This window comes from Sus scrofa, chromosome 10, assembly GCF_000003025.6.
Source record: "Sus scrofa isolate TJ Tabasco breed Duroc chromosome 10, Sscrofa11.1, whole genome shotgun sequence".
Taxonomy (NCBI): domain Eukaryota; kingdom Metazoa; phylum Chordata; class Mammalia; order Artiodactyla; family Suidae; genus Sus; species Sus scrofa.
In genome coordinates, this window is record NC_010452.4 from 29,524,131 (window position 1) to 29,550,837 (window position 26,707).

The 26,707-nt window shown below is 37.9% G+C and overlaps 1 protein-coding gene across 4 annotated transcripts in view; it reads left to right on the forward strand.

The window, feature by feature from the left end:
• The window catches only part of AGTPBP1 (ATP/GTP binding protein 1), a 150,308-nt gene that overhangs the window by 83,981 nt on the left and 39,620 nt on the right, over positions 1-26,707 (forward strand). For all 4 annotated transcript variants that reach the window (XM_013989714.2, XM_005656805.3, XM_005656806.3 and 1 more), the window contains 4 exons: positions 4,358-5,073; positions 9,368-9,451; positions 10,880-10,966; positions 11,051-11,199. In XM_013989714.2, coding sequence (XP_013845168.1) covers positions 4,358-5,073; positions 9,368-9,451; positions 10,880-10,966; positions 11,051-11,199 — 1,036 coding nt within the window. The remainder of the gene's footprint in view (positions 1-4,357; positions 5,074-9,367; positions 9,452-10,879; positions 10,967-11,050; positions 11,200-26,707) is intronic.

A 26,707-nucleotide genomic window follows, 5' to 3' on the forward strand; every position in this document is an offset into this window, starting at 1 on the left:
CACAGCTCACGGCAACGCCGGATCCTTCACCCACTGAGCAAGGCCAGGGAGCGAACCCGCAACCTCATGGTTCCTAGTCAGATTTGTTAACCACTGCGCCACGACGGGAACTCCAGAAAAGTTCTTTTCTATCCGTATGGATTTTATTCCTATGATATCAGTTACTGAGAAAAGTGTTAAAAAATTCTCACTATGATTGCAAATATGTTTCTTTTGCAGGTCTGTCAGTTTTTGTTATACATTTTTGGAGGATTATTATTTATTGTGTATAAGCATAAATTGATTTCTCTTCCTTTTGAATTGAAACTTTCTGTGTAAGTTAGTTTTTATCTCTAAGACTTTGAGGGAAAAGTTTTTTAAAAAATGTTAATTTGGGAGTTCCTGTTGTGGCACGTTGGAAATGAATCTGACTAGGAACCATGAGGTTGCAGGTTCAATCCCTGGCCTCGCTCAGTGGGTTAAGGATCCGACGTTGCCATGAGGATCTACATGTGGTGTAGGTCGCAGACGCGGCTCAGATACTGCATTGCTGTGGCTGTGGTGGTAGGCTGGCAGCTACAGCTCGGATTCGACCCCTAGCCTGGAACTCTCCATATGCCACAGGTGCGGCCCTAAAAAAAAAAAAATGTTAATGTGGTTACATAAATTTTAATTATTTGCCTCTGGTATCTTTTTAAATCTTATTACCAACTTTTTGGTATCCTTAGATGTTTATCTTTTAAAAAGCATATAGTTGGATTTTTAAAACTCAAATCTGAGTCTTTGCTGTTTAGATTACTTACATATAGTTATTCATATGTTTGGATTTATATTTATGCGATTTAATTTTATATTTTCATTTGTTTCATCTCTGGTCTTTGTGTCTTTTCCTTACCTGTGTTTGGATCATTTTTTCACCTTTATTAGAAAACTATCCAGTCTTGTTATTTTTTATTTTAATCCACTTTCTTGAGATTTAATTTACATACAAGTTGAATTCATTTAAAGTGTAAGTTTGAGTATTGACATATATGCCAAAATTCTACTTGTTTTTGATAAAATAGTAAATATATGTATTTACTAAATTCTAAAGTAAATAAGGACCTTTATTTCCTCTTGCTCTTAATTATAAAAGGAAACTTAGGATACTTTAATCATCTTCTAAGTTAGCTTACATGCTTCGAATTTATATTGTAACTCTTAGGCTTAAAAAAAAAAAAAAATCGGGGAGTTCCCATTGTGGCGCAGTATCCATGAGGAAACAAATCCAGCTGGTGTCCATGAGGATGCGGGTTCGATCCCTGGCCTTGTTCAGTGGATCAGGGATCCGTATTGCTGTGAGCTATGGTGTAGGTTGCAGATGAGGCTCGGATCCTATGTTGCTGTGGCTGTGGTGTAGGCTGGCAGCTGTAGCTTTGATTCAGCCCCTAGCCTGGGAACTTATATGTGCCATTAAGTGCAGCCCAAAAAAGAAAAAAAAAAAAATTCGTATAATAGTACTGCTCTAAAGAATTAAACTGGTTAATAGATATATGGAAAATTGTTTGCTTTTCTAGTAATCAAAGAAATGCAAATTAAATGATGGTAAGACAAGTCTTATCTGTACCATTTAGGAGAAAGTTTTTAAAAACTGATACCTAATGTTGGCAAGGAAGAGAGCAGTTGAAATTTGATACTCTCAAATGTAGATACTGGGAATAGATGGTAATATAAGTATTTCTGGAAAGCATTTGAATCATATGTGTTAAACCTTAAGGAGTTCCCTTTGTGGCACAGCGGAAACAAATCCAACTACTATTCATGAGAATACAGGTTTGATCCCTGGCCTTGCTCAGTGGGTCGGTGATCCAGTGTTGCTGTGAACTGTGGTATAGTTTGCAGATGTGGCTTGGATCTCATGTTGCTGTGGCTGTGGTGTAGGCCAGCATCTGTAGCGCCAATTTGACCCCTAGCCTTGGAACTTCTGTATGCCTCAGGTATGGCCCTAAAAAAGCAAACAAAGAAACAAACAAACAAAAACCTTAAAATTCAGTGCCTAGGAAATTAGGAAATGAAAATTGTATGCAAAAAGATGTTCACTGAAGATTAATTTATAATAACAAAATTTTGGAAATGGCTTAAATATACATTTTATCTATGAGTTTGTTTAAATCCTTCCCTATTCTCTAAAAGCTTTAATGCCCCCAGATAGAATAAAGGTTAAGTCATCTGCAGTGTATTTCCTCAATAACTTCTTATAAAGACCAAAAAAAATGTCTAAAAGTATAAAAAGAGAAGAGGCTGTTTGCTATGTCAGCAGCAACCTTTCTTCACTTGTCTTCCAGGACACTTTTCTGGTTTTCATCTTTCCAGCCCAGCTTTTCCTTCTCCATCTCCTGTTGTTTCTTTTTCATCTCCTCAGCCTCTTATGATTGTAGTACCCCAAAGTACAGTCTTTTGGTCCTTTTCTCCATCTGTGTCTTCCCACTGATGATTGCCAGTCTCACGGCTTGGAAGAGTATCTGTCTGTGAATGACTCTCAGATTTACATCTTCTGCAAAGGCGACTTCTGAATTTTTGACTGTTTTACATCCATGTCTATATGTGGATAGTTCACATTGCACATTCCAGAGCTAAAGTCCTGATGCTTTTCCATTGTTCAGGCAAACACTTGGGTACCATCTGGACCTCTCTGTGCTTTCTATCCTGTATCAGGTTGATCAGGATATCATGCCTGTTCTGCCTCACAGTGTATTTAGAATCCAGCCACTTCTTACCAGCTTCCTTAGGTTACTGCCAAAGGAGAGACCTTGCCTCTCCTCTCCCCTCCTTCTTCTATTCTCAGAAGCACTCTGGAGAAGTGGTTCCCAGAGGGATGGTTTTGCTGCCAGGGGACATTTGACTGTGTCTGGAGACATGTGTGTCTATCACAAGTAAGGGAGCGGTGCTACTGGTACCCACTGTGTGCAGAGGCCTAGGATGCTTCTAAGACAGTGCTTCCCTTTCATCCCCTTCCCCAGAAATAAAGAACCAAACTAAACAAAAAAGAGTGATCTAGCCCCAAACGTCTAACTAGCAGTTAGACACCTAATGGTGGTTAGGAAACCCTGTTCTACAGTTTGGGTCTGTTGCCCCACCCCCACCCCCCTACCAATACAGGTCATGTCATGGCTCTTCTTCTCAGCACCCTCCATCAGCTCCCAGTCTCATTCAGAATAAAAACCAGAATTCTTTTCTTTTTCTTTTTTGTCTTTTTAGGGCTGCACCTGTGGCATATGGAGGTTCCCAGGCTAAGGATTGAATCAGAGCTGCAGCTGCCAGCCTACACCACAGCCACAGCAACATATGATCAGAGCCGCATCTGAGACCTACACCATGGCTCATGGCCATGCGGGATCCTTGACCCACTGAGCAAGGCCAGGGGTCGAACCTGCCTCCTCATGGATACTAGTCAGGTTCCTAACCCGCTGAGCCACAACGGGAACTCCCCGAACCAGAATTCTTATAATAGCCTGCAAGGCCCTTCAGCATCTGGCCCTTTTGCCTCTTAGAACTCATCTTGCTCCTTCAGAAGTTCCATCCATCCTAACCTCCTTGCTGTTCTCTGACCACAATGGACCTTCTCCTACTCAGAGGCCTGTGCACTGCAGTCCATCCTTGCTTATATCTCATCCTGATCAATGGTGTCAGCATTGCCCCCACCCAGCATGCCCAATCCTCATTACCTGCTTCTCCCCTTCCTTTGCTGTAACACTTTACCCTCCTAATGTTCCCTAAAATATATTTATATTATGTTTATTACTTCTTGTTTATTACTCCTTTCCTTCTGTACAAAAGGGAAGAATTCTTTTGTTTTGTTTTTAACTGATGAGTCCTAAGTGCCTGAAACACTGCTTGGCACAAAACAGACACTCTAAATATTTGTTGTGTTAATAACAATTTAGCTGTTTTATTTCCTTTAATGAGGTTTCTGTTTTTTGTTTTTGGCTGTGTTCACAGCACCTTGAGGTTCTAGGGCCAGAGATCAAACCCACACCAGAGCTGTGACCCAAGCCACAGCAGTGACAATGCCAGATCCTTAACTTGCTGCACCACCTGGGAACTCTGGGTTTTGGATGATTTTAACATCTTTATACTTTTCTACAATTTCCCGTATCTCTGTTATGTATAGGCATTATTTTTCTAACAGAAAAAGTAAGATAAGTGTAATGAATTTTGTTGTAGTTAAACATTTTGTTTTTCATGAACAAAATTAAAACATACCCAGTTTTACCCATCTTTAAAATGTTCAAATGTTAGTTTTCCGAGTCGTCATATACAGTGACTATCATCTTAATTTTGGTAATACATATTAATATCGACATATAAAAGTCTAAACTTTTGTTTTTACTTTTCAAAGGACTATGATTTAATCTCCAAAGAGCCGAAGCCTTTTGTATTTGAGGGGAAAGTACGCGGTCCCATTGTTGTTCCCACGGCAGGAGAGGAAACATCTGGGAATTCAGGCAGTTTAAGAAAAGGCGTTGGAAAGAAGGCAACTGTGTCTTCTAAAGGAGATGAAGATAATAGGAACCCTGCCTGTGTGGACCTGGCCAAAGAAGACATCAAAGACAATGACAGGATGTTACAGCAGCAGCTAGGTGATCAAAGCAGAACTATTTCATCAGCCCATGGCTTAAGCAATGATATTGTGAAGGCCTTGGACCGAATCACGTTGCAGAATATTCCTTCTCACATGGCCCCAGGTTTTACTGCAGGAGCGAAGAAGGATTACAGTCTTCCGGTCACTCTCCTTCCATGCACTAATGCATGTCCACAGGTGGCTGCTTGTGGGAATGTTCTGTTTGAGGGAAGAACAGTTCAGCTAGGCAAGCTGTGCTGCACCGGAGTCGAAACCGAGGATGATGAAGACACGGAGTCTACTTCATCCGTGGAACAAGCATCCGTGGACATCTCGGATGGACCAACACTCCACGACTCAGATCTTTATATAGAGATCGTGAAAAGTACCAAGTCTGTCCCAGAATATTCAGAGGTGGCTTATCCTGATTATTTTGGTCACATTCCCCCTCCATTCAAAGAGCCTATTTTAGAAAGGCCTTATGGTGTGCAAAGGTGAGTTGCAGAGTTCCTCTTCTGTGTAAACCAGAAATATGTTCAGCCTCATTCTAAATAAGAGCAATGCACATTAAAGTGTACAGAGATGGCGTTTTCTGCATATCGGATTGGCCAAAATGTGTAAGTTTGGGAGTTCCCGTTGTGGCTCAGCGGATTAAGAACCCAACTAGTGTCCATCAGGACGTGGGTTCGATCTCTAGCCTCACTTGGTAGGTTAAGGATCTGGTGTTGCTGCAAGCTGAGGCATAGGTCACATATGTGGCTCGGAGCTGGCATTGCTGTGGCTGGGGTATAGGCTGCAGCTCCAATTCAACCCCTAGCCTGGGAACTTCCCTATATATTATAGTGTATATATTAATATATGTATGTAGTATATAAAAATTATATATATATATATATATATATATATATATATATATATACACATACATAAATTTTTTTCTTTTTCAGGGCAAAGATGGCCCTGAAAAAGAAAAAACTGTGGAAGTTTAACAGTACCTTCTGTTGATGAAGCTTTGGAGAAACAGGCTTTCACATACATTAATGCTGGGATTGTCTTGCAGAGGGCCATCTAACAGAAACTATCAAAATTAAATTCCCTTGACACACCAGTCCCGCATGTGAGAATTTATTATAAATATCTGATGTATATGTACACATATGTAGTTCACACAACTGTGTATAATTGTACATATATTTAGTTCACACATCTATGTTCAGAGTTTTTCATTACAGCATTATTTTGAGATCAGAAGCAACTGAAATGCCCATTGATCAGAGACTAGTTAAATAAATTGTGGTATATCCCTCCTATGAATACTTTGCAGTGATTAAAAAAACAAAAAGATCTCTGTACACTGATGGAAAGAGCTATAAGATGTATTATGAAATAAAATAATCAAGGTACTATGGAGGGTAAGTAATGAAATAGTTGACCAGACAAATGGGGATGTGAGTTGTGTTGAAAGTGAGAGTCTTCATTTTTACACTTTTATGTAGTGTTTGATTTTTGTGCTATGTTGATACATTACCTATTCAGAAATTTAAAATGAAAAAGTAGGTGAAGGAACTGTGGCAAAAACAAAATAAGGAAAGCAAAGCCTTGGACTTCTTTATGTCGTATTTAGAGTGGCTCAGCTTCTTCTGAAAGTAGTATTAGTAATAATAGTAATTATTAATATATAAGCTACACTAAAGTATTATCTAGTATATAGCTTCTATATTATTACATAGTTTAATTATATATTATTGCATAACATACATGTATTATTACATAATTTTTAAGTATTATATATATTCTCTCCTATAGTATTAATAGGAGCAAGAGTAGTAGATAACCTATATTGAGTGTTTTTTGTTTGTTTTCTTTTTAGGGCTGCACCTGCAGCATATGGAAGTAACCAGGCTAGGGGTCAAATTGGAGCTACAGCTTCTGGCCTACACCATGGCCACAGCAACGCAGGATCCTTAGGCCTCTAAGTGAGGCCAGAAATCAAACCTGCATCCTTATAGATACTGGTCGGGTCCTTAACCCACTGAGCCACAACGGGAGGAGCTCCAACATCGAATGTTTTTTATGGGCCAGGCACAGAAATAAGTAAAAAGCACTTGGTATGCTGTTTCATGATGTAATAGCTCTGTGAGGCCATTGCTGTTATTTCTCTTATTTCACGGAAGAGTATGCTGCAACTTAGGATTCTTGAGTTAACTTATCCAAGGTTACACTGGTGGTAAATGGCAGAGCCAGGAATCACCCTGGTCAAGGTCATGAGCCTGTCCTGTTAATCATGCATACGTAGTGATCATACATACGTGGTTATAGCACGCTCAAGAAGCATCTCTTCGGAGTGGCTCAGTGGTTAACGAATCCAACTAGGAACCATGAGGTTGCGGGTTCAATCCCTGGTCCTGCTCAGTGGATTAAGGATCTGGTGTTGCCGTGAGCTGTGGTGTAGGTTGCAGACGCGGCTCAGATCCCGCGTTGCTGTGGCTCTGGCATAGGCTGGTGGCTACAGCTCCAATTGGACCCCTAGCTTGGGAACCTCCATATGCCGAGGGAACGGCCCAAGAAATGGCAAAAAGACCAAAAGAAAAAAGCAGCAGCAGCATCTCTTCTCTGAATTCGCAGAGGATACCTACATCATGACCAGCGTCTTCCATAATATCCTCATAGTAAAGTATACACAGCAGTGAGGTGTACTGAACTCTTTCTCATGATGTCATTCTGTGTTTTTTGAAACCTAAAGTACAGTTGCTTTTGGCCATACATCATGTGACCTTTTGGGGATTTAGTGGGCTGAAGGGGCTGCACGTTTTTCAGACTGCCTTGCACGCATTACTTTCCTCTTTGCCAAGCTTCTTATGACAAATGTCAGTAAGTTTATCTTACGTGGAAGATAATTATTGTTTTGTTTCGACTGGAGAGTCATGCCGTTTAATAGGCACCTGAGGTCAAGGAAAGAAGGGTTGATATCCTTTTGTGAAAGTTGCGCTGCTCAACACAAATGCATGGAGGAGTGAAGGACTGGTTTTCTTTCCTCTTTCTTAATGACGGCTGAGGGCAGGGCAGAATTTCCCTCCAGTATGAGTTTTAGGTTTAATCGAAGCCTAATATAAATGGGGAGTTATATCCCCTAAAATAACCAGTGGCCTATAGGCCATATTCCACTTGTATTTTGGCCTCACTCGTAGAGGTTTGCTTTTGTTTTTTAATTGATTGCCAACGTTTAACACTTGACACATTCCACCTAGAATCCAGGTTTCTGGTGTTTCTTGAAAAACCGGTATGACAGCCTTCACCTCCACTTTCTCCTCTGCAGAATTCAGTTGACTTTACACAGCCTGTGTTCCCCAATTTTCCACCGCACCACCCAGCCAGCCCCTCAGTTGTATCACCTACTGGCCCTGTGGGTTTCTATGCTTTTTTTCTTTTTAACTTTTTAACTTATTTTATTTTTTAAATGATTTTCATTTTTTCCATGATAGCTGGTTTACAATGTTCTGTTAATTTTCTACTGTACAGCAAAGTGACCCAGTCATACATACAAAGTGACCCATAATACTGTTCTTTTTCTCACATCATGCTCTATCACAAGTGGCTAGATATGGTTGCCAGTACTATACAGCAGAATCTCATTGCTTATCCATTCCAAAAGCAATAGTTTGCATCTATTAACCTGTGTTTTTGTTTTGTTTTGTTTTGTTTTGTTTTGTTTTTTGTCTTTTTAGGGCTGTACCCGTGGCATATGGAGGTTCCCAGGCTAGGGGGTCTAATCAGAGCTGTAGCCGCCTACAGCACAGCCATAGCAATGCCAGATCTGAGCCACTCTGTGACCTATACCACAGCTCACGGCAACACCGGATCCTTAACCCACTGATCGAGGCCAGGGATCGAACCTGCAACCTCATGATTCGTAGTCAGATTCATTTCCACTGGGCCACGATGGGAACTCCAAGCTATGCTTTTTTTTTTAAAACCCTGTTTCAATTTCCAAACACTGCTGTAGAACTGAGCTACTGTATCAGCCCTTTAATACTAATTTTCTTAAAAAAATACTCCAAACTTTTAAAGTATTAATCTTTTGCACATTTGTGATATATGTCAACCTTAATATTTAATAAATTATTTTGACCAATGGATGTATTTAGTCATTCACCATGCTCGAACACTTGTGTTTTTTGGTATAATACATCTTCCATTGTTGAAGCTCTGGGTGATACAAATTTTGGGTTTGTTTATTGTTATAATTAATAGCTTTTTACAATCTGTAGAAAATGATCCCTGAAAGTATAGTCTTATTAATAGCTTTTTAAAAGTTTGTTTCATTTATTTTTATTTTAATTTTTTTTGTCTTTTTGTCTATTTAGGGCCACACTCATGGCATGTGTTCCCAGGCTAGGGGTCGAATCAGAGCTACAGCTGCCAGCCTATACCACAGCCACAGCAATGCCAGATCCAAGCCATGTCTGTGATCTATGCCACAGCTCACGGCATCGCCGGATCCTTAGCCCACTGAGTGAGGCCAGGGATCGAACCCGCAACCTCATGGTTCCTAGTTAGATTCATTTCTGCTTCATCACGACGGGAACTCCAAGAAGTCAGATTTTTAAAATACTGATTTTTTGCCTTGGTATTTATGGACATTTTTTGTATACAAAATCCCTAACGGAATGATAACTTTTAGGAAGTTTTATCATTTTATACTTTTTTAATCTGAAACTTATTTTGGAGAAAGTCGTGCCTTGGCATATGATAGTGAATTTTGGTCAAACTTCTCTTTTATGATTTCAGGACAAAAATTGCCCAAGATATCGAGAGGCTAATACATCAGAGTGATATCATTGATCGCGTGGTATATGACTTAGATAACCCAAAGTAAGTCTGTCTTTTTTGTTCGTTTTACTTTTATGGGTTTTATTTTTACCGTAAAATTTCAGGATTACTTTTAAAAGACAGAAATACTTAGTTAACTTCCACCTCACTATGTTTTCATCTTTTAACAGTGATGTAATGGTAATGTCAGTCATGTTTATTTACTTAAACTGAATAGATCAGAAGCTTTTATTTATTCTTAGGTGAACTTCTAATGGGCTTTATAAGGTAAATATCACAAACTGATGCTTTGATTTTTAAAAACTGAAATTACCTCCACTTAAGAGAGTGGGGATTTCTTTTCTTTTTTTCCTAAGAGAGTGGAGATTTGTTTTCTTTTCTTTTCCTTTTTGGCTGTTCCCATGACATGCAGAGGTTCCCGGGCCAGGGATTGAACCCACACCATAGCAGTGACCTGAGCTACAGCAGTGACAATGTCAGGTCCTTAATCTACTGAGATACCAGGGAACTTTCACATGAATGCTGCAATTTTGTCCTGTAATATTGAGCCTTCAGGAGTTCCCGCCATGGTGCAACGGAATTGGTGGCGTCTGTCAAGTGCTGGGACTCAGATTCCATCCCCAGCTGGGCAGAGTGGATTAAGGATCCTGTGTTGCTGCAGCTGCAGCTTGGGTAGCAACTGCAGCTGGGATCTGATCATTCCTGGCCTGGGAACTCCATATGCCAAGGGATGGCCAAAAAAGGAAAAAAATAATTTTGAGCCTCATTTCCTCAGGACAACAAATTACCATCCCCTTTAGAAGGAACATGCATTTGCTGATTTTCCATAGTCCACCCTTGTCTCTCTTGTCTCTTACTGCTTGCGATCTGCTTCAGTCCTTTACGTTACTTGCCTGACCTTTGGAGCCATTTGTTTGTGACCGGTCATGTTTTAGTGTCATTTCCAATTTAGGATTATCACTAAATGATACCATGGCATTTTGTGATTTAAATATAAGTAAATAAATGAAAGTTACAAATGATGAATGTGACAACTGTGTAGTCATTTGTCTCCTCAATGGAGAAATTTAATCAGCCCTCAGATAGGTTTCCCCTCTCCCTCTCACTCTAATTTTTGGGGGTAAATTTCACATTTTACTGGTCTTATTTGGAGGAAAGAAACCATTTTGGAAAGATTTTTGTTAATGAGTTAAGGGTAAAGCTATGTCAGAGCTAATGACTGAATTTGAAATAATGTCAAATGAAAAACAAATCTACCTTATTCATAATTTCTTACCTGTCCGTGAATATTAGCCAAAGTTTATGTTTTGCGTGTGTCGCTTTTGTTCTTTTGTTTAACAGTAATGAGGAGGGTGAGGTCGTAATAATGGTGTATTTTTAATCTCTAGTGTAGTTTTATTTGTTAATTTTTTTGCTCACCTGTTTAAATGCATTGTATTTTATTTTTTCGTATTTTAAAATTTGATTTAGCTATCCCATTCCAGAAGAAGGAGACATTTTAAAATTTAACTCCAAATTTGAATCTGGGAATCTGCGCAAAGTAATTCAAATTAGAAAGTAAGTGATTAAAAACTTTCCCATTTTGTACGTACACAGATATTTTCTTACTTTTCACCAGATTTCTCTGTTTTCTGTTTTCAGAAATGAATACGACCTTATTCTGAACTCAGATATAAATAGCAATCACTATCATCAGTGGTTTTACTTTGAAGTCAGTGGAATGCGACCAGGCGTTGCTTATAGGTTTAACATCATTAACTGCGAAAAGTCCAACAGTCAATTTAATTACGGTAAGACCACTTTCTTTCTCAGTGTAGAGGGCATGCAGGTATCGTGACTATAGGATAGAAGTAAGTTTCTTGTTTATTTATTTATACCTGTGCGGATACACCTTTTTTGTTATTTGACTTTTATTTTATAGTGAAGTATAGTTGACTTACAATGTTGTGTTAGCCTCAGGTGTACAGCAAAGTGATTCAGTGATACATATACATATATCCATTCTTTTTCCGATTCCTTTCCCATGTAGGTTAATACAGAATGTTGAGTAGAGTTCCCTATGTTATACAGTAGGTCCTTGTTGATTATAGTATATGTAGTACTGTGTATATGGTTTTTTTTTTGTTTTGTTTTTTGTTTTTTTCTTTTCAGGGCTGCATCTGTGGCATATGGAAGTTCCCAGGCTAGGGGTTGAATTGGAGCTACAGCTGCCGGCCTATGCCACAGCCACAGCAATCCAGATCCAAGCCACATCTGCAACCTATACTGCAGCCCATGGCAAAGCCGGATCCTTAACCCAATGGGTGAGGCCAGGGATCGAACCTATAACTAACCTCATGGATCCTAGTCAGGTTCATTAACCACTGAGCCACGAAGGGAATTCCCAGTACTGTGTATATGTGAATCCTAAATTCCTAATTTATCCCTCCTGCCAGTAGGGTAGAAATTTTTAAAATTACTAATGTTTTCAAACACTTTCAGTGTTCTTTTTGTTTTTCTTATTCCTGAGATTCAGATACATATGCAAGATTTGAAATAAACCAAGTTTTGCTTTGTTGGTGAACAAAATTATCCTTGTAAAAGCAAGCCCTTTACAATATAATAAATAAGCTTGATTTCATCCACATTGAATACTACTAAAGATTTATTATGTATGCTGCTTAAAATCATGTTTTTAATAAAGTCAGTTCATCCAGAAGAGAAATACGTAAAGCAGTCTCTTTTTAACTTTTATTTTGATTAGATTCCTAAAAAGTTAAAGCATTATAGAAGGTGCAGAAAGGTTCAATGTTCTCTTCACCAAGTTTCCTCTAATGGTTGTATCTTACATCACTGCACTAGAATATCAAAGCCAGGGTTTGACATTGGCACAATGTGGGTACATAATTCTGTGCCATTTTATTACATTTGTAGATTCTTGTAAATGTCCCCACAACCAAGATGCAGAATTCTTCCATCACCAAGCCTTGTGATACTCCTTTATAGTTCACCATGCAGTATGATGTTAGTTGTAGTTTTCTAAAAATTTTTCTTTTTGGTCTTTTTTGCCTTTTCTAGGGCTGCTCCTGCGGCATATGGAGGTTCCCAGGCTAGGGGTCTAATCGGACCTGTAGCCACTGGCCTATACCACAGCCACAGCGACATGGGATCCGAGCCGCGTCTGCGACCTACACCACAGCTCATGGCAACGCCAGATCCTTAACCCACTGAGCAGGGCCAGGGATCGAACCCGCAACCTCATGGTTCCTGGTCGGATTCGTTAACCACTGAGCCTTGATAGGAACTCCAGTTTTCTATAAATTTTTAAATCTAGCTGAAGTTTTCTTTTTCTGCTAGTTTGCCCAGAGTTGTTGTTCTGACTGGTATTAAATTTTGATGCATGCTCTTTCTGTATCAGTTGATCCGATCATGTGATTTTTCTTCTTTAGCCTGTCAGTATGGCCCATTATTTTATATTGAGCAGTTTTTGAATATTGAACCAGTCTTTTTTAATCTATGAAAGAAACTCCACTTGGTCATTGTGTATAAATGCTCATATTTTGTTAAGAAGTTTTGTATTTATATTCAGGAGGTATATTGAGCTATAGTTTTCTTTTTTGTTTGTACTATATCTGGCTCTGGCATATCATAGTAATACTGACCTCATAAAATGAGTTAAAAATAGTCCCTCCTCTTATTCTCTGGAAGAACTTATGTAGATTTGTTTTCGTTCTTAAATTATGGTAAAATCCTCTAAGGAAGTTATCTGGGCCTGGAGATTTCTCATTTGGTAGTCTTCTAAATTAGAAATTAAATTTCTTTAATAGTTTCAGGGCTATTCAAATGATCTATTTCACCTTGAGTGAGTTACAGTAGTTTGTGCTTTTTCAGAATTGATGCATTTCTTCTAAATTTTCAAATATGAGTGTAAAGTTGTTCATTGTATTCCCTTACTATCCTTTTGATGTCTGCAAGGTCTGTAGTAATATCTCCTATTTCATTCCTGATAATCATCATTTATATCTTATCTTTATTTTTGTGGGTCCTATTAGAGGTTTGTCAGTTTTGTTGATGTTTTTAAAGAACCAGCTTTTTGTTTCATTGTTTTTCTCTATTTTTCTCATGAGTCAGGTTTTTTTTTAAACTCTGGTGTCGTACCAGCAAAAATGTTAGGTTTATAGTCTCATTTATAGGCTTTGCACTTAGTACTTAAATAAGCATACAACTTAGGGTTACTATGTCTTAGGGGTCATATAGTCAAATATTATTTCAGTGGATAATAATATAATTGTATAAACTTAATATTGGTCATTTAAAATGGAAATATAAAGTTAAGTATTTTATCTAATGATAGTAATTTTTTTGTGAAAGAAAATAGGTTTTTTTTTTCTGGCATATGAAAATCCCCACTTACATTGGGGGTCGAGGAGAGGAGATATATAGGAAAACAGATATATTGCATATTGCAAGTTAGAGTTTCTCTGAGGTCTCAATCATTGATGTTAAAGATTGAAAAGCTATTAACAGCTAAGGCATGAGATACTATATTATCTGTTTCAAATAAATGTTCTCACTTGTTATAAAGTATGAATATGGTGATACTCTATCAGACATTATTTCTGAAAACTGAAGCTTTGAAGACTTGAAGATGTTCCCAATTGCTGTTATTTATATGGAAAATAGGAAACTGTATACTCTAGATAATTACATCATATATATCGCATAAAGCTTTAGTCAGATTCACTAATAGTATAATAACTATAGGAAGATTAGGTTGCATAGTATCTAGTTTAGTTATAAACATTTTTTGAAACTTTGAAAATGTTTTAGCTAATCTAATTTAAATGATCTGTTCTTATATATATGTGTGTATCTGTTCATATATATATTTGCCGAAGGATTCAGTGGTTATATTGCTTTGTATGAATAGTGATAGGAACATTCTTGATAAAATCTATTTCACATTTTTTGTGACTTTTGTGTATGGCTACTAATCACTGAATGTCATATTTCTAAGAAACTTTTATTGATCTTAAAGCTTCGTATAACTTTAAAAATTACCGTAGTTGAAAATCATTCAAAATAATACCCAAATAAGTAAAGAATCTTGTATTTTCCCTATTTAACTTGTAAGCATAATGCTAACATAATATTTTAGAGGCATAAAGGACAATTAATTAAGTGTAATTGTATTTGTATTTTGGGTACTCCTTATAAGTAAAATATAAAGGCATATTTATTCCTGAGAAGATAGTGAATATAGTTTTCAAATTCTACTACTCAAGGAAGATAGCATTTTTACTAACTATATTTATTCACTTTTATAAAATAATGCTACTTTAAACTTAAGTGATTTTAATTTTTACAGTTAAAAGCATACATTTTGGAGCAATGTTTTTCCACTTTAAAAAAAATCCACACTTCTGTGCGATAAATAATTTCTACCTTTAGTATAATTTTAAATTTAAAATGATAAAAAAATAAAAAATGAAAGTGCTGACTTGCCACCTACTGGTTGGCGGAGTTAGGTCTTAGGTCCTTTGCGTGCAGGGCCCTGGGAGTCCTGGGTTTAATGCCTGCACACTGGTATGTGGGGCCACACTCTGGGCCTTCAGGTTGGCATGACCATGTCTGGGTTGAGTGTCAGTTCAGGGGATCTTAGGACAGCCTGCCTATTGGTGGTTGGGACCGTGTTAGTTGCTTGGCCTCAGGCATCCCAGAACTGATGCTTCAGGCTGTTGGGTGGGGGTAGGGTTGTGTCCTGGGGCTAAGAAGCTAGAGGAAGGATTCGCCATGGCACTTGCCAGCACCAGTGTCCTCATGGTAGAATGAGCTCCCCAAATGGCTGGCCCCAGTTATGTCCCCAGGGTGATCTCCTTTGCCTCCTGTCTCTCTGGGAAACTCTCCAAGATCAGCAGTTAGGTCTGCGCCAGGCTGCCTTCAGATGACCCCTTCTGGCCTGGGTCTTGGAGCATGTGAGATTTTGTGAGCACCCTTTAAGAGTGGAGTTGCTATGTCCCACAGCCTTCTGTGTCTCCTGAAAGCAAGTCCTGCTGACTTTCAAAGTCAAATATTTTAGAAGCTTGTTTCCTGGTGCAGGAGCCCTGGGCTGGAGAGCCTGGTGTGGTGCTCAGACCCCTTGTTTCTTGGAGAGAACTTCTGCAATTGTAATTATTCTCCTGTTTGTACATTGCCCTCCCTCCTGGGGTCGGGGTGGTATTGGTCTTGACTGCACCATAAATCTGCCCCTCTACCTGTCTTGTTGCAGTTCTTATATGTTTAGTTGTAGAAGACCTTTTCTGGTAGGTTCTGCATCTTTTTCATCAGTGGTTATTCTGCAAATAGTTGGGATTTTGGTGTGTATGTGTGAGAGGAAATGAACTCTGTGTCTTTCTACTTACCCTTTCGGGCACTCTCCTGCAACCATTTTGGTTTTGAATTTACTCTTGACTAAAACTTAATTCTGTACCCCCCCTCCTCCAGATTTTGATATTAAGATGTCCGTGTTATTTTCTAGATTGCTTCTAATTGTGTGTGGTTTTGGTATTCTTTTTGACCCAAGAATTATTTAAGAAAGGGTTTGTCACATTTTTAGTTGGCTAAATTATTTGTTATAATTTTTCTCATTAAATTTAAATCAGTTTTGTTTAAAGATGTGAAATACAAGATTTGGGATAATTTTTTATGGCTTAATATCTGGTCAGTTTTTATGTTCATGGGCTCTTGGAATATAGTATGTATTCTTCATTGGCAACATAATTTAATATACATTGTTAAGTTTATTGGGTTTTTTTACTTTTTAAAAATCTATTATTATTAAAATATAGTTAATTTACAGTGTTTCATCAAGGTCTGTCCTACAACAAAGTGACCCAATCACACCCATTTCCCTGGGCTGTACAGTAGGCTCCCATTGCCCATGCATTCCAAATATAACAGTTTACATCCAAAAAAACCCCCAAAGTACCCATCCATCCCACTTCCTCCCCTTTCCCCCTTGGGGACCCCAGGTCTGCTCTTCTTGGTCATGATCTGTTTCTGGTTTTTGTTTGTTTGTTTGTTGTTTTTAGGTAGGATCATCTGTTCCATATTTTAGACTCCACAAATAAGTGATATCATACGGTATTTGTCTTTTTCTTTCTGGCTTACTTCACTTAGTGTGAGAGTCTCTAGATCCATCTATGCTGCTGCAGATGGCATTAGTTTGTCTTTTTTTATTGGAAATAAAATATTCCATTGTATTTATGTACCACATCTTCTTAATCCATTCATCTGTCAATGGACATTTAGGTTGTTTCCATGTCTGGGTATTGTGGATAGTGCTGCTATGAACATAGGGGTGCATGTTTCTTTTTCATTGAAAGTATTGTCCGTGTACATGTCCAGCGATGGAATTGCCGGATCACATGCAGCTCTATATTTAGTTTCCTGAGGTACCTCTATACTGTTTTCCATAGGGGTTGTACCAATTTACATTCCCACCAACAGGGGAGGAGGGTACCTTTTTCTCCACATCTTCTCCAGCATTTGTTATTCGTGAACTTACTAATGATGGCCATTCTGACTGGTGTGAGGTGGTGCCTCATTGTAGTTTTGATTTGCATTTCTCTAATAATGAGTGACAGTGAGTATTTTTTCATATGCCTGTTGGCCATCCAATGTCTTCTTTGGAGAAATGTCTATTTAGGTCTTCTGCCCATTTTTCAATTGGATTGTTTGTTTTTTTGTTGTTGAGTTGCATAAGTTGTTTGTACATTTTGGAGATTAGGCCCTTGTCTGTTGCCTAGTTGGCAAAAATTTTCTCCCATTCTGTGTGTTGGCTTTTCATTTTTTAAATGGTTTCTTTTGCCGTGCAAAAGCTTTTGAATTTGATTAGGTCCCACTGGTTTATTTGTATCTTTATTGTCATTATTGGAGCAAAAAAGATGCTACTGTGATTTATGTCAAAGAGCGTTCGGCCTATGTTTTCTTTTCCTCTAGGAGTGACAGGTCTTTAGGTCTTTAATCCATTTTGAGTTTATTTTTGTATATGATATTAGATAGTGTTTATTATTTATGAATCCATTCGGATTTCTGTATCCTTCTTTATTTTTTGTCTTCTCTGTTTGCCCAAGACTTAAAAAAACCTGTCTTTTTAAAAGGAATTTTTTTAACTGAAATATAGTTGATTTACAAAATTTTAGGTGTACAGCAAAGTGATTCTGTTATACATACACATATATTTAAAATTTTATACATATAAATATATTCTTTTACACATATACATATATATTCTTTTTCAGGTTCTTTTCCGTTATAGGTTATTACAGGATATTGAATATAGTTCCCTGTGCTATACAGTAGGTCCTTGTTGTTTGTCTCTTTTATATATAGTAGTGTTTATCTGTTAATCTCAAATTCCAAATTTATCCCTCCTTCCCCCTTTCCCCTTTGGTAACTACAAGTTTGTTTTCTATGTCTCAGTCTGTTTCTGTTTTGTAAGTAAGTTCATTTGTATCATTTTTCAAGTCTTTTATGTCTGTTATATTTCTCTCAATACCTCATTTAAAAATACGTGTGTGTGTGTATATATATATATATATATATATATATATATATATATTTCTATTTTAATGCAGTATCGTTTGGCACATAGAAGTTTATAACTTTTCCATGTTACCCATTAACAGTATAAAACAATTATATTTATTGCATTCAGTATCTTTTGCTCAGAATTCTATTTTTATATTATCTTGGTTTGAATTTGTTTGATACATCTTTGCTAATTGTTTTTGTAAATAGAGGTTGCATTTTATTTTTTGACCTTTGTCTCTTAATGTGATCTTAACCTGTTTAAAATTTTTAAAAAATTGATGTATTTGGCTTTCTTTTGTTTTCTATTTTTGTTGTTCTTTATTTTCATTGTATGTTGTTCTTTAAGGGCCTTCAGTGGGTAGTACAACACTTCTTTAGCTGCAGGGATCCAACATAGGTTTATATAAAAAATAGATTGCAAGGCCTGTTATGCACTGGAATTTTCTCTATTCTGCGCCATCCGCCTTAAGTTTAGTAGAGATTCCTCCCAGGTTCTGACAAGAATTTGTCTGTTGTGAGTCGTCTTTTTATTTTTCCAGTACTTACAAGTGTTTAACTAGGAAGTTGGTAGCAGCTGCAGAAGGAATTGTTAGGTAGATGTAATTTGTTGTTGTTTGTTTGTTTGCTTTTTCTAGGATCACACCTGCGTCATTTGGAAATAATTTGAGAATTTATGTCACTGTATATAATAAGTACTATTACCTCTTAATCCATCATTCCCACTCCCCTCCCCATTACTTGAAAGAGGTTTGCTCAAATTACCACTAGATGGCAGTCTTGTGTTTTAGTAACTTGGGGGTTTAGTTACAAGATCCCTCTTTCTCTTCCTACCCTTCCTCCCCCCCATGTCTCCCAGCTATAGGAAGATTTTTAAACCACCGTCTTACATAAATTGAACATATGTGGAACCAGGCAACAAAATAGAATTTTGGAATCAATTTTGTAGCATTCCTGTCTTGCTCACATTAGTTAATCCCATACTTAAAAGAGTTGAACTGAGTTATCTCTTGACTAAAGATGTCGTCTCTGACTCCTGGGACTGGATTAGCTCCCTGGATAAATGACCCTTGTCATTTTCTCCTTTTAGGAGGTTCCCTACAGTTTTATATTGTTTCCATATGTGACCGATTAATTTCTTTCCTCCCTGTGGCTCTCCCACCCACCTTCAACTTGTTTGTGTATTTCACAAGATTAGGGACCTTATCTTTGTTGCTGACTATGGTATTTATAGCAAGGCATTTAGTAGCTGTTCAGTAAATATGTGTTAAATAAATGAGGCAATGGATGGATGAACTATGCAGATCCCATTAGGAACATAAAACAACACGCACAAAATAAACATCAAGTAGACGCTAGTTTAATTAATGATCAAATTTTTGAATATTTTATTTTGATATAATTTCAAATTTAAAAGACAAGTTGTACTCTTTTTCCCCATGTTCGGCATCAGAAATGTTGCCCCATCACCCTAGAACACTTTTCAGTGTAATTTGTGCAAACATGGCATTTTTCTACGTAACTGCCCGGTAGCTGTCAGCATCAGAAAATTATCCTTGACACGTGAATCCCACCTAATCCTCAGACGCCCATTTAAGTTTCATCTGTTTTCTCAGTAGGGGCCTTAGTACCATTAGGATTCAGCTCAAACCACATACTGTTCTTAGTTTTCAACTCTCTAGGCTATTTGAGTCAGGAGGAAGTTTGCCGTCTTTAACATTGGTTCATGACCTTGCCACTTGAAAATTTTGGCACTTGTTTTGTAGAATGGCTCTCAATTTGGAGTTGTCTCACGCTCTTTGGCCAGAGGATCACAGAAGTGATGTCCTGCTCTGCTGACATAGGATTTTGTTTGTTCTGTTACTGCTGCTAATCATTTAACCACTGGACTGAGTTGGTGTCCGCCAGGCTTTGTCTTTGTAAAGTTACCTTTTTTCTCTGTGTAATTAGTAAGTATTTTACATGTGAATATCAGTATAGAGTCAGTTTCCCGTTTTACTCAGCGGGTTGTAATTTGTTGCCATCCTTATTTTGATGTTTAAATTGTCCAAGATTTGGCCTTTGAGAGCTCTTCTTGGGGGTTTGTGTGTTCCTTTGACATGTCCTCATCATTCTGTGTGGGTGTCCTTGCTTTTTTGGCATAAAATGCTCAGGACTCACCTTGCCTTTCTTTGCCCCAGCCTAGAAACAGTCATTTCTTCAAAGAGCCCTAGTTTGTTTTCGTGAAGAAAGGTATTAAAAAAAAAAAGATCTGTCTGCAGAGTGTGTTCATTGTTATTGAACCTCTCCTTGGAAAGAGCTAAGGAATATATGTCTGTATATACAAATATTTATACAGAAATTTCATTCGTTGTAACCTGTGTGTGTGTGTGTGTATGTGTGTATAAACATACATATGTATATTTATTTTGTGTGTGTGTATGTTATACCTTCCCTTCCACAGGGTTTATTCTAGTTTTCTCTCCGTATTTACAATGTCCTTCTCCAGCATGGAGAATTTGGGCTTCTCTTATTCTTAATACATTTACTTATTTGATCAATTCCAGTGTACGTAACAGTCTGTCCTCTGCACTTTTGGGCAGATGCCTTCCTCACCCCACTCAAGGTCTGACACTCAAGTTGGCCTTTCTCTCCTTCCTCTTCATGGGTGTCCTCCCTTTTTTGTTTTTATTTTTATTTTTCATTTTCTTTTTCTTTTTTTTCTTTTTAGGTCCACAGCCGCAGCGTATGGAAGTTCCTGGGCTAAGGGTCAAATCGGAGCTGCTGCTGCCAGGCTACACCTCAGCCACAGCAACACGAGATCTGAGCCGCGTCTGCAACCTGTGCCACAGCTCATGGCAACGCCAGATCCTTAACCCACTGAGTGAGGCCGGGGATTGAATCCTCATGGACATTATGTTGGGCTCTTAACCCATTGAGCCATAATGGGAACTCCTTCACTTTAATTTCTACTTTTATTGCTTGGTGATCAGAGGGTTTTATTTAGAATATTTCTCTTTTATGGGACTCACTGACATTTCCATTTAATCTAATATATGATCAAGTTTTGTGTCTATTCCATGTACTTTTTGAAGGAAATATATTCTCTGTTAGCAGGATACAGTGTTTAGCATATGTATGTAAGATATGCCTTATTAATTGTTATTTAGATCTATATAAATATTCTTAATTTTTGTTCAATTGGTCTGTCTTGTACTGAGAATGGAATGTTAGAATCCACTATCAATATGATGTTTCTATTTTACTTCTCCTTTATTTCCTGTAATTTCTGCTTTATATGGGAGGTTGGTCTTATCTGGTGCATAGATACTGTGTCTGGTGCATTTTCACTGTGAATTGGGGCTTTATCAAATTCCTTCTTTGTCTCACTTAGTATTTTTTGGCTTGGAAGCTACTTTGATCTCAGGATTTCAACCTCTACTTTATTTTTTTTATTTTTTATTTTTTTGCTAACCATCCTTTGTTTAACCATTTACCTGTTGTGGGACATGTAAGCTTTCCAGTTTTTTGTTTGTTTGTTTGTTTGTTTGTTTGCTATTTTTCAACCTCTGCTTTATTGTTACCATTTCCCTAATGTATCCTTGCCTATTTTTCTACTTAAAGGTAGCTTGAAATTTGTTATATTCCACCTTCCACTACGGCTGAAGGCCTGGGACATGTGTGGTTTATTCTGTGCCTCTTGTTGAATTTCTTTATTTGTTCTTGGTAAAGGATATGTGGCGTGATTCTGATTCAAGTGGCTACCATTATTCTCACAACAATTTCATTTTCCTGTTTTTCGTGTGGCTCTCTGCTGTAATACTGGTCATAGACAAAGCATGTATTTTTTTTTTTTTTCCTCTGTAGAGATACAGAGTCTAGATAACATGTACAGATGAGAGGTGCCTTTAGGTTATTCAAGCTCCACTTTAACCTTTCCTTGTCCCCCTCACCTGTTAAATGAGGGTGTTAGCTTCACCTTGAAAATTTTATAAGTCAGTGGTTCACAGTGCATTGGATCATTAGGTAAGGCCTAAGACACCTGTCTTTCTCTGTATCTGCACTTGCTGTTGAGCATGCACTTAATACAAGTTTGGCCTTTGCACGGATATTATTACAGGCTAGTGCCATTGGGTTTGGACTTAATACGTGGTCTGTATTCAAGTGACAGGATTGACAACTTAATATGTGGTCTGTATTCAAATGACAGGATTGACCGTTCTTAGCCTATTTATTTTATGCACATAAGGGTTGGTCCTTTGGCTAAAATGACTAAGGAATTACTCAAATATGGCCTTTCTAGATCCACTTCTGTAACTTGTGGTTTATTCAATCCAAGTTACCTCATTCGATTGATTCTCATGTGGGGCAACCTGTTTTGTTCAAATGATTTTTATTATTGTCAGAATTTCTAAATGTGGCTTCCTCCACTGTGACCGGAAATAACCACCTTTTTTTTTTTTTTGTCTTTTGTCCTTTTAGGGCCGTACCCATGGCATATGGAGGTTCCCAGGCTAGGGGTCTAATCAGAGCTGATGCTGCTGACCTACTCCAGAGCCACAGCAACACAGGATCCGAGCCGTGTCTGCCACCTACACCACAGCTCATGGCAACACTGGATCCTTAACCCACTGAGTGAGGCCAGGGATCGAACCCACAACCTCATGATTCCTAATCGGATTAATTTCCTCTGTGCCACAACGGGAACTCCAACCACCACTTAAAAAGTAATATGAGAATATGTTGTCTTTTATAAAATTAGACTACTTTTGGTAAATCTAATGTGCCCTTTGACCCTAGCCTGAACCTTGTTCCACGTTACTGTGATTAACCATTGTTATGAGTTTTGTGTGCCTGGAAGAGGTGAACGTTTCAGATTGAAATGGTTCCTAGGAAGAAATAAGGAGATAGGAATCTTGTCTATGTACCAGTGAAGTACCTGAGTTTCAGCTATAAAGAGAAAAGCTTAATATACTTCCACTTTATAGGAACTGGCTACTTAAATGATAATAATAATAACCGCAGCTAACACCTACTGAACACTGATGTGTGCCAGGCCTTCTTTAAATGCTAACATACGTGGTATTCTTAGTTCGCGCAGGGAACACCTCAGCAAGGTTGTTACCCATAGAAGAGAAAAAGGGTGCCTACATGGTTTAGTAATCTGTCTAGGATCATGCATCTGGCCTGTGGTGAAGTTGGAATTCAAACCCAGGTAGTCTGGCTACAGAATGCATGTCTTTAATCCCTGTGTCAGTCCCTGTGTGAAAAAGTTATTTCTCATTGGCCTTCTCGTCTGTGGCATTGGAAACTGCAGGACAGCCAAGTGTCTTTTGCAAGATCTGTCATTTTTTTTTTTTTTTTAATCACTACCAACAAACCAGGTCTTTGTGTGTATAGAATTGAGAAAATCTGCTACCCTGAACCTTCTCTGAGAGAGGACATGAGGAAAAAGATTTCAAGATAGAAGACTTAGAATTTATAAAATGTGAAAAAGATCTCAAGATAGAAGACTTAGAGTTTATAAAATGTGTTAAGTAAAAGCACTCTCAAAGGGATGATAGGGGAGAAGTGAAAGTTAACTTGTCCTGGTGGGATTGCTTAGTTTTTTTTTACTAAGAGTATTAGAGATGTATCAGTTAATCGTAACTATTCAGATGGGAAATGGAATTGAAGAGCTTGATAGAAAGCTTCCAAATGACAGAAAAAGAAAAGGAAATAGGGAAAAATGCAGCCAAACAAGTAAAGTAAGAAAGTTAAAGAAGGAGAAAAAATGTTTAATGCGTAGAAGAAGGAAAATAAAATGAAAGAAATGAAGTGAAATATATGTCATTATTATGAATAACTGAACTGTCTTCAAAAATCAAATACTGAAAGTTATACACTTTATAGGGTGGGGAGAATATGTGTGTGTATTAATTAAAGGATAAAGTTGAAATAAATGATTGGGTAGAGATAAACTAGGTAAGTGCAAATGAAATAAAGGAAAAGTAATATTAATGTCAGGCAAAGAATAATTTACGGTCAAAAGCACTGACTAGATAATTGTGTTTTTATAAGTTGCAATTCTTAAAGATGCTCTAAGAATTGCAAGCTTTTTTCACTGAGATGTAATTGACATTGTATTAGTTTCAGGTGTACAACCTGTTGATTTGATGTTTGTAAGTTGTGAAATGATCACCACAGTAAGTCAAGTAAACACTCATCACCACACATAGTTACAACCTTTTTCTTCTTGTGATGAGAATGCTTAAGATCTATTCTCCTAGCAACTTACAAATACACACTATAGTATTATTAACTATCGTCACCATGCTGTACATTGTATCTCATTATTTTATAACTAGACATTTGTCCTTTTTTTTTTTTTCTTTTCAGGACCACACCTGCAGCATATGGAAGTTCCCAGGCTAGGGGTCGAATCAGAGCTGCACACCTATGCCAAAGCCACAGCAACGCCGGATTCGAGCTGCATCTGTGACCTATACCACAGCTTGCGGCCACACCAGATGCTTAACCCACTGGGCGAAGCCAGGGATCAAGCCCACATCCTCATGGATACTAGTTTGGTTCTTAAGCCATAGAGCCACAACAGGAACTCTGGAAGCTCATACCTATTGCTCACTTTGACTAACCCTTTCACCTCCTGCCTCTGGCAGCCACCATTCTGTTCTCTGTATCTATGAGTTTAGGGTTTTTGGTTTTTTTTCCCCAGATTCCACACATAAGCGAGATTGTACAGTATTTGTCTTTCTCTGTCATTTCACTTAATTAGCATAGTGCCCTCATGTTTCATCCATGTTGTTGCAAATAGCAAGATTTCCTTCTTTTTTATGTCTAAATAATTTTATACATACACACACACACACTCATGCATACATTATATACATACCACATTTTTATTGATTATTTGATGGACACTTAAGTTGTTTCCATGGTTATTGTTAGCTAATGCTGCAGTGAACATGGGGAATGTTTATGTCTTTTTGAGTTATTTTTTAGGATAAATGCTCAGGAGTGGAACTGCTGGGTCATATGGTAGTTCTATTTTTGATTGTTTGAGGAACCTCCGTACTGTTTTCCACAGTAATTGCACCAATTTACATTCCCACCAATAGTGCACAAGGTTTTATTTTCTCCATATCCTCACCAACACTTGTTATTTCTTGTCCTTTTGATAGTAGCCATCGTGGCAGGTGTGAGGGGATGTCTTATGGTTTTGATTTGTTTTCCTGATGACTAGTGAGGTTGAGCACCTTTTCATGTACCTGTTGGCCATCTCTGTGTCTTCTTTGGAAAATGTCCATTCATGTCCTCTGCCCACCTTTCAATGAGATTTTTTTTTTTTTTTTGCTGTTGCGTTGTATGAATTCTTTATATATTTGGGGTATTAACCTCTTATCATATACATGATTTACAAATATTTTCTCCCATTTGTTAGGTTGCTGTTTCATTTTATGGATGGTTTCCTTTGCTGTATAGAACACTAACCTTTATATAACACAACACCTATACCCACATGGTACCCACATAGGTAGAGCACAAGCTTCAAGACATACAACCTGATTAGAAAACGATTATTGTGAGAATTTAAAATTCAGTTCTTTAGTGGTGCTAAGCTCATTTCCTGTGCTTAATAGCCCAGGAACAGAGTGGTTATGGAACATTTCCATTCTGGCAGAAAGCTCAGTTGGATGGCTCTAATCTAGAAAGTACTGCAATGGTGAATGCTTTATATAGACTTATGGGACATAGGTAAATCAGTATTTGGAGGAACACTGAATGCTTTAATAACTGCATTATTTAAAATAAAAAAGAGGAGTTCCCATTGTGGCTCAGCAGAAACAAATCTGTCTAGCATCCATGAGGATGCAGGTTCAATCCCTGGTCTCGCTCAGTGGGTTGAGGATTCAGTGGTGCTGTGAGCTGTGGTGTAGGTCGCAGACACGACTCGGATCCTGCATTGCTGTGGCTCTGGCGTAGGCTGGCAGCTGCAGCTCCGATTCGACCCCTAGCCTGGGAACCTCCATATGCCATGGGTGCAGCCCTTTTAAAAAAAAAAAAGAAAAGAAAGATTAAAAATAAAGAAGTTAAATAAAAAGGTATTCAGCTTAGGCATTCAATTTTAAGTGCTCGGAGTTCCCGTCGTGGTGCAGTGGTTAACGAATCCGACTAGGAACCATGAGGTTGCGGGTTCGGTCCCTGCCCTTGCTCAGTGGGTTAAGGATCTGGCGTTGCCGTGAGCTGTGGTGTAGGTTGCAGATGCGGCTCAGATCCCTCGTTGCTGTGGCTCTGGTGTAGGCCAGTGGCTACAGCTCCAATTCGACCCCTAGCCTGGGAATCTCCATATGCCGCGGGAGCGGCCCAAAGAAATAGCAAAAAGACAAAAAAAAAAAAAATTTAAGTGCTCAAAAGATAAGTTCTCAACTTAACATATTAGAAAAGCAAAAAATAAACCAAAAAGAAGTTAAGATAATTTGTAAATGCTGAAAATGTTCTAGGTAGGAATAGAACAAAACTGAAATACTGAAATTGATTGAAAAAAGTAGAGATTCTGAATAAACTGTAACTCTTGAAAAAGAAATAAAAAGTTTGTTGGTCACTGTATAAAGGAGGTATTCTAGCTGAATTATATTTACTTAAAAAATAGATGGTGCTTTTTTCTCAATTAATGATGAATAGTTTTAATACATTTTCCGGAAGCTATTGTAATCTTATACCAACACTCAGTAAAGGTTTTTTTTTTTCTTTCCCTAAAAAGACCAAGTT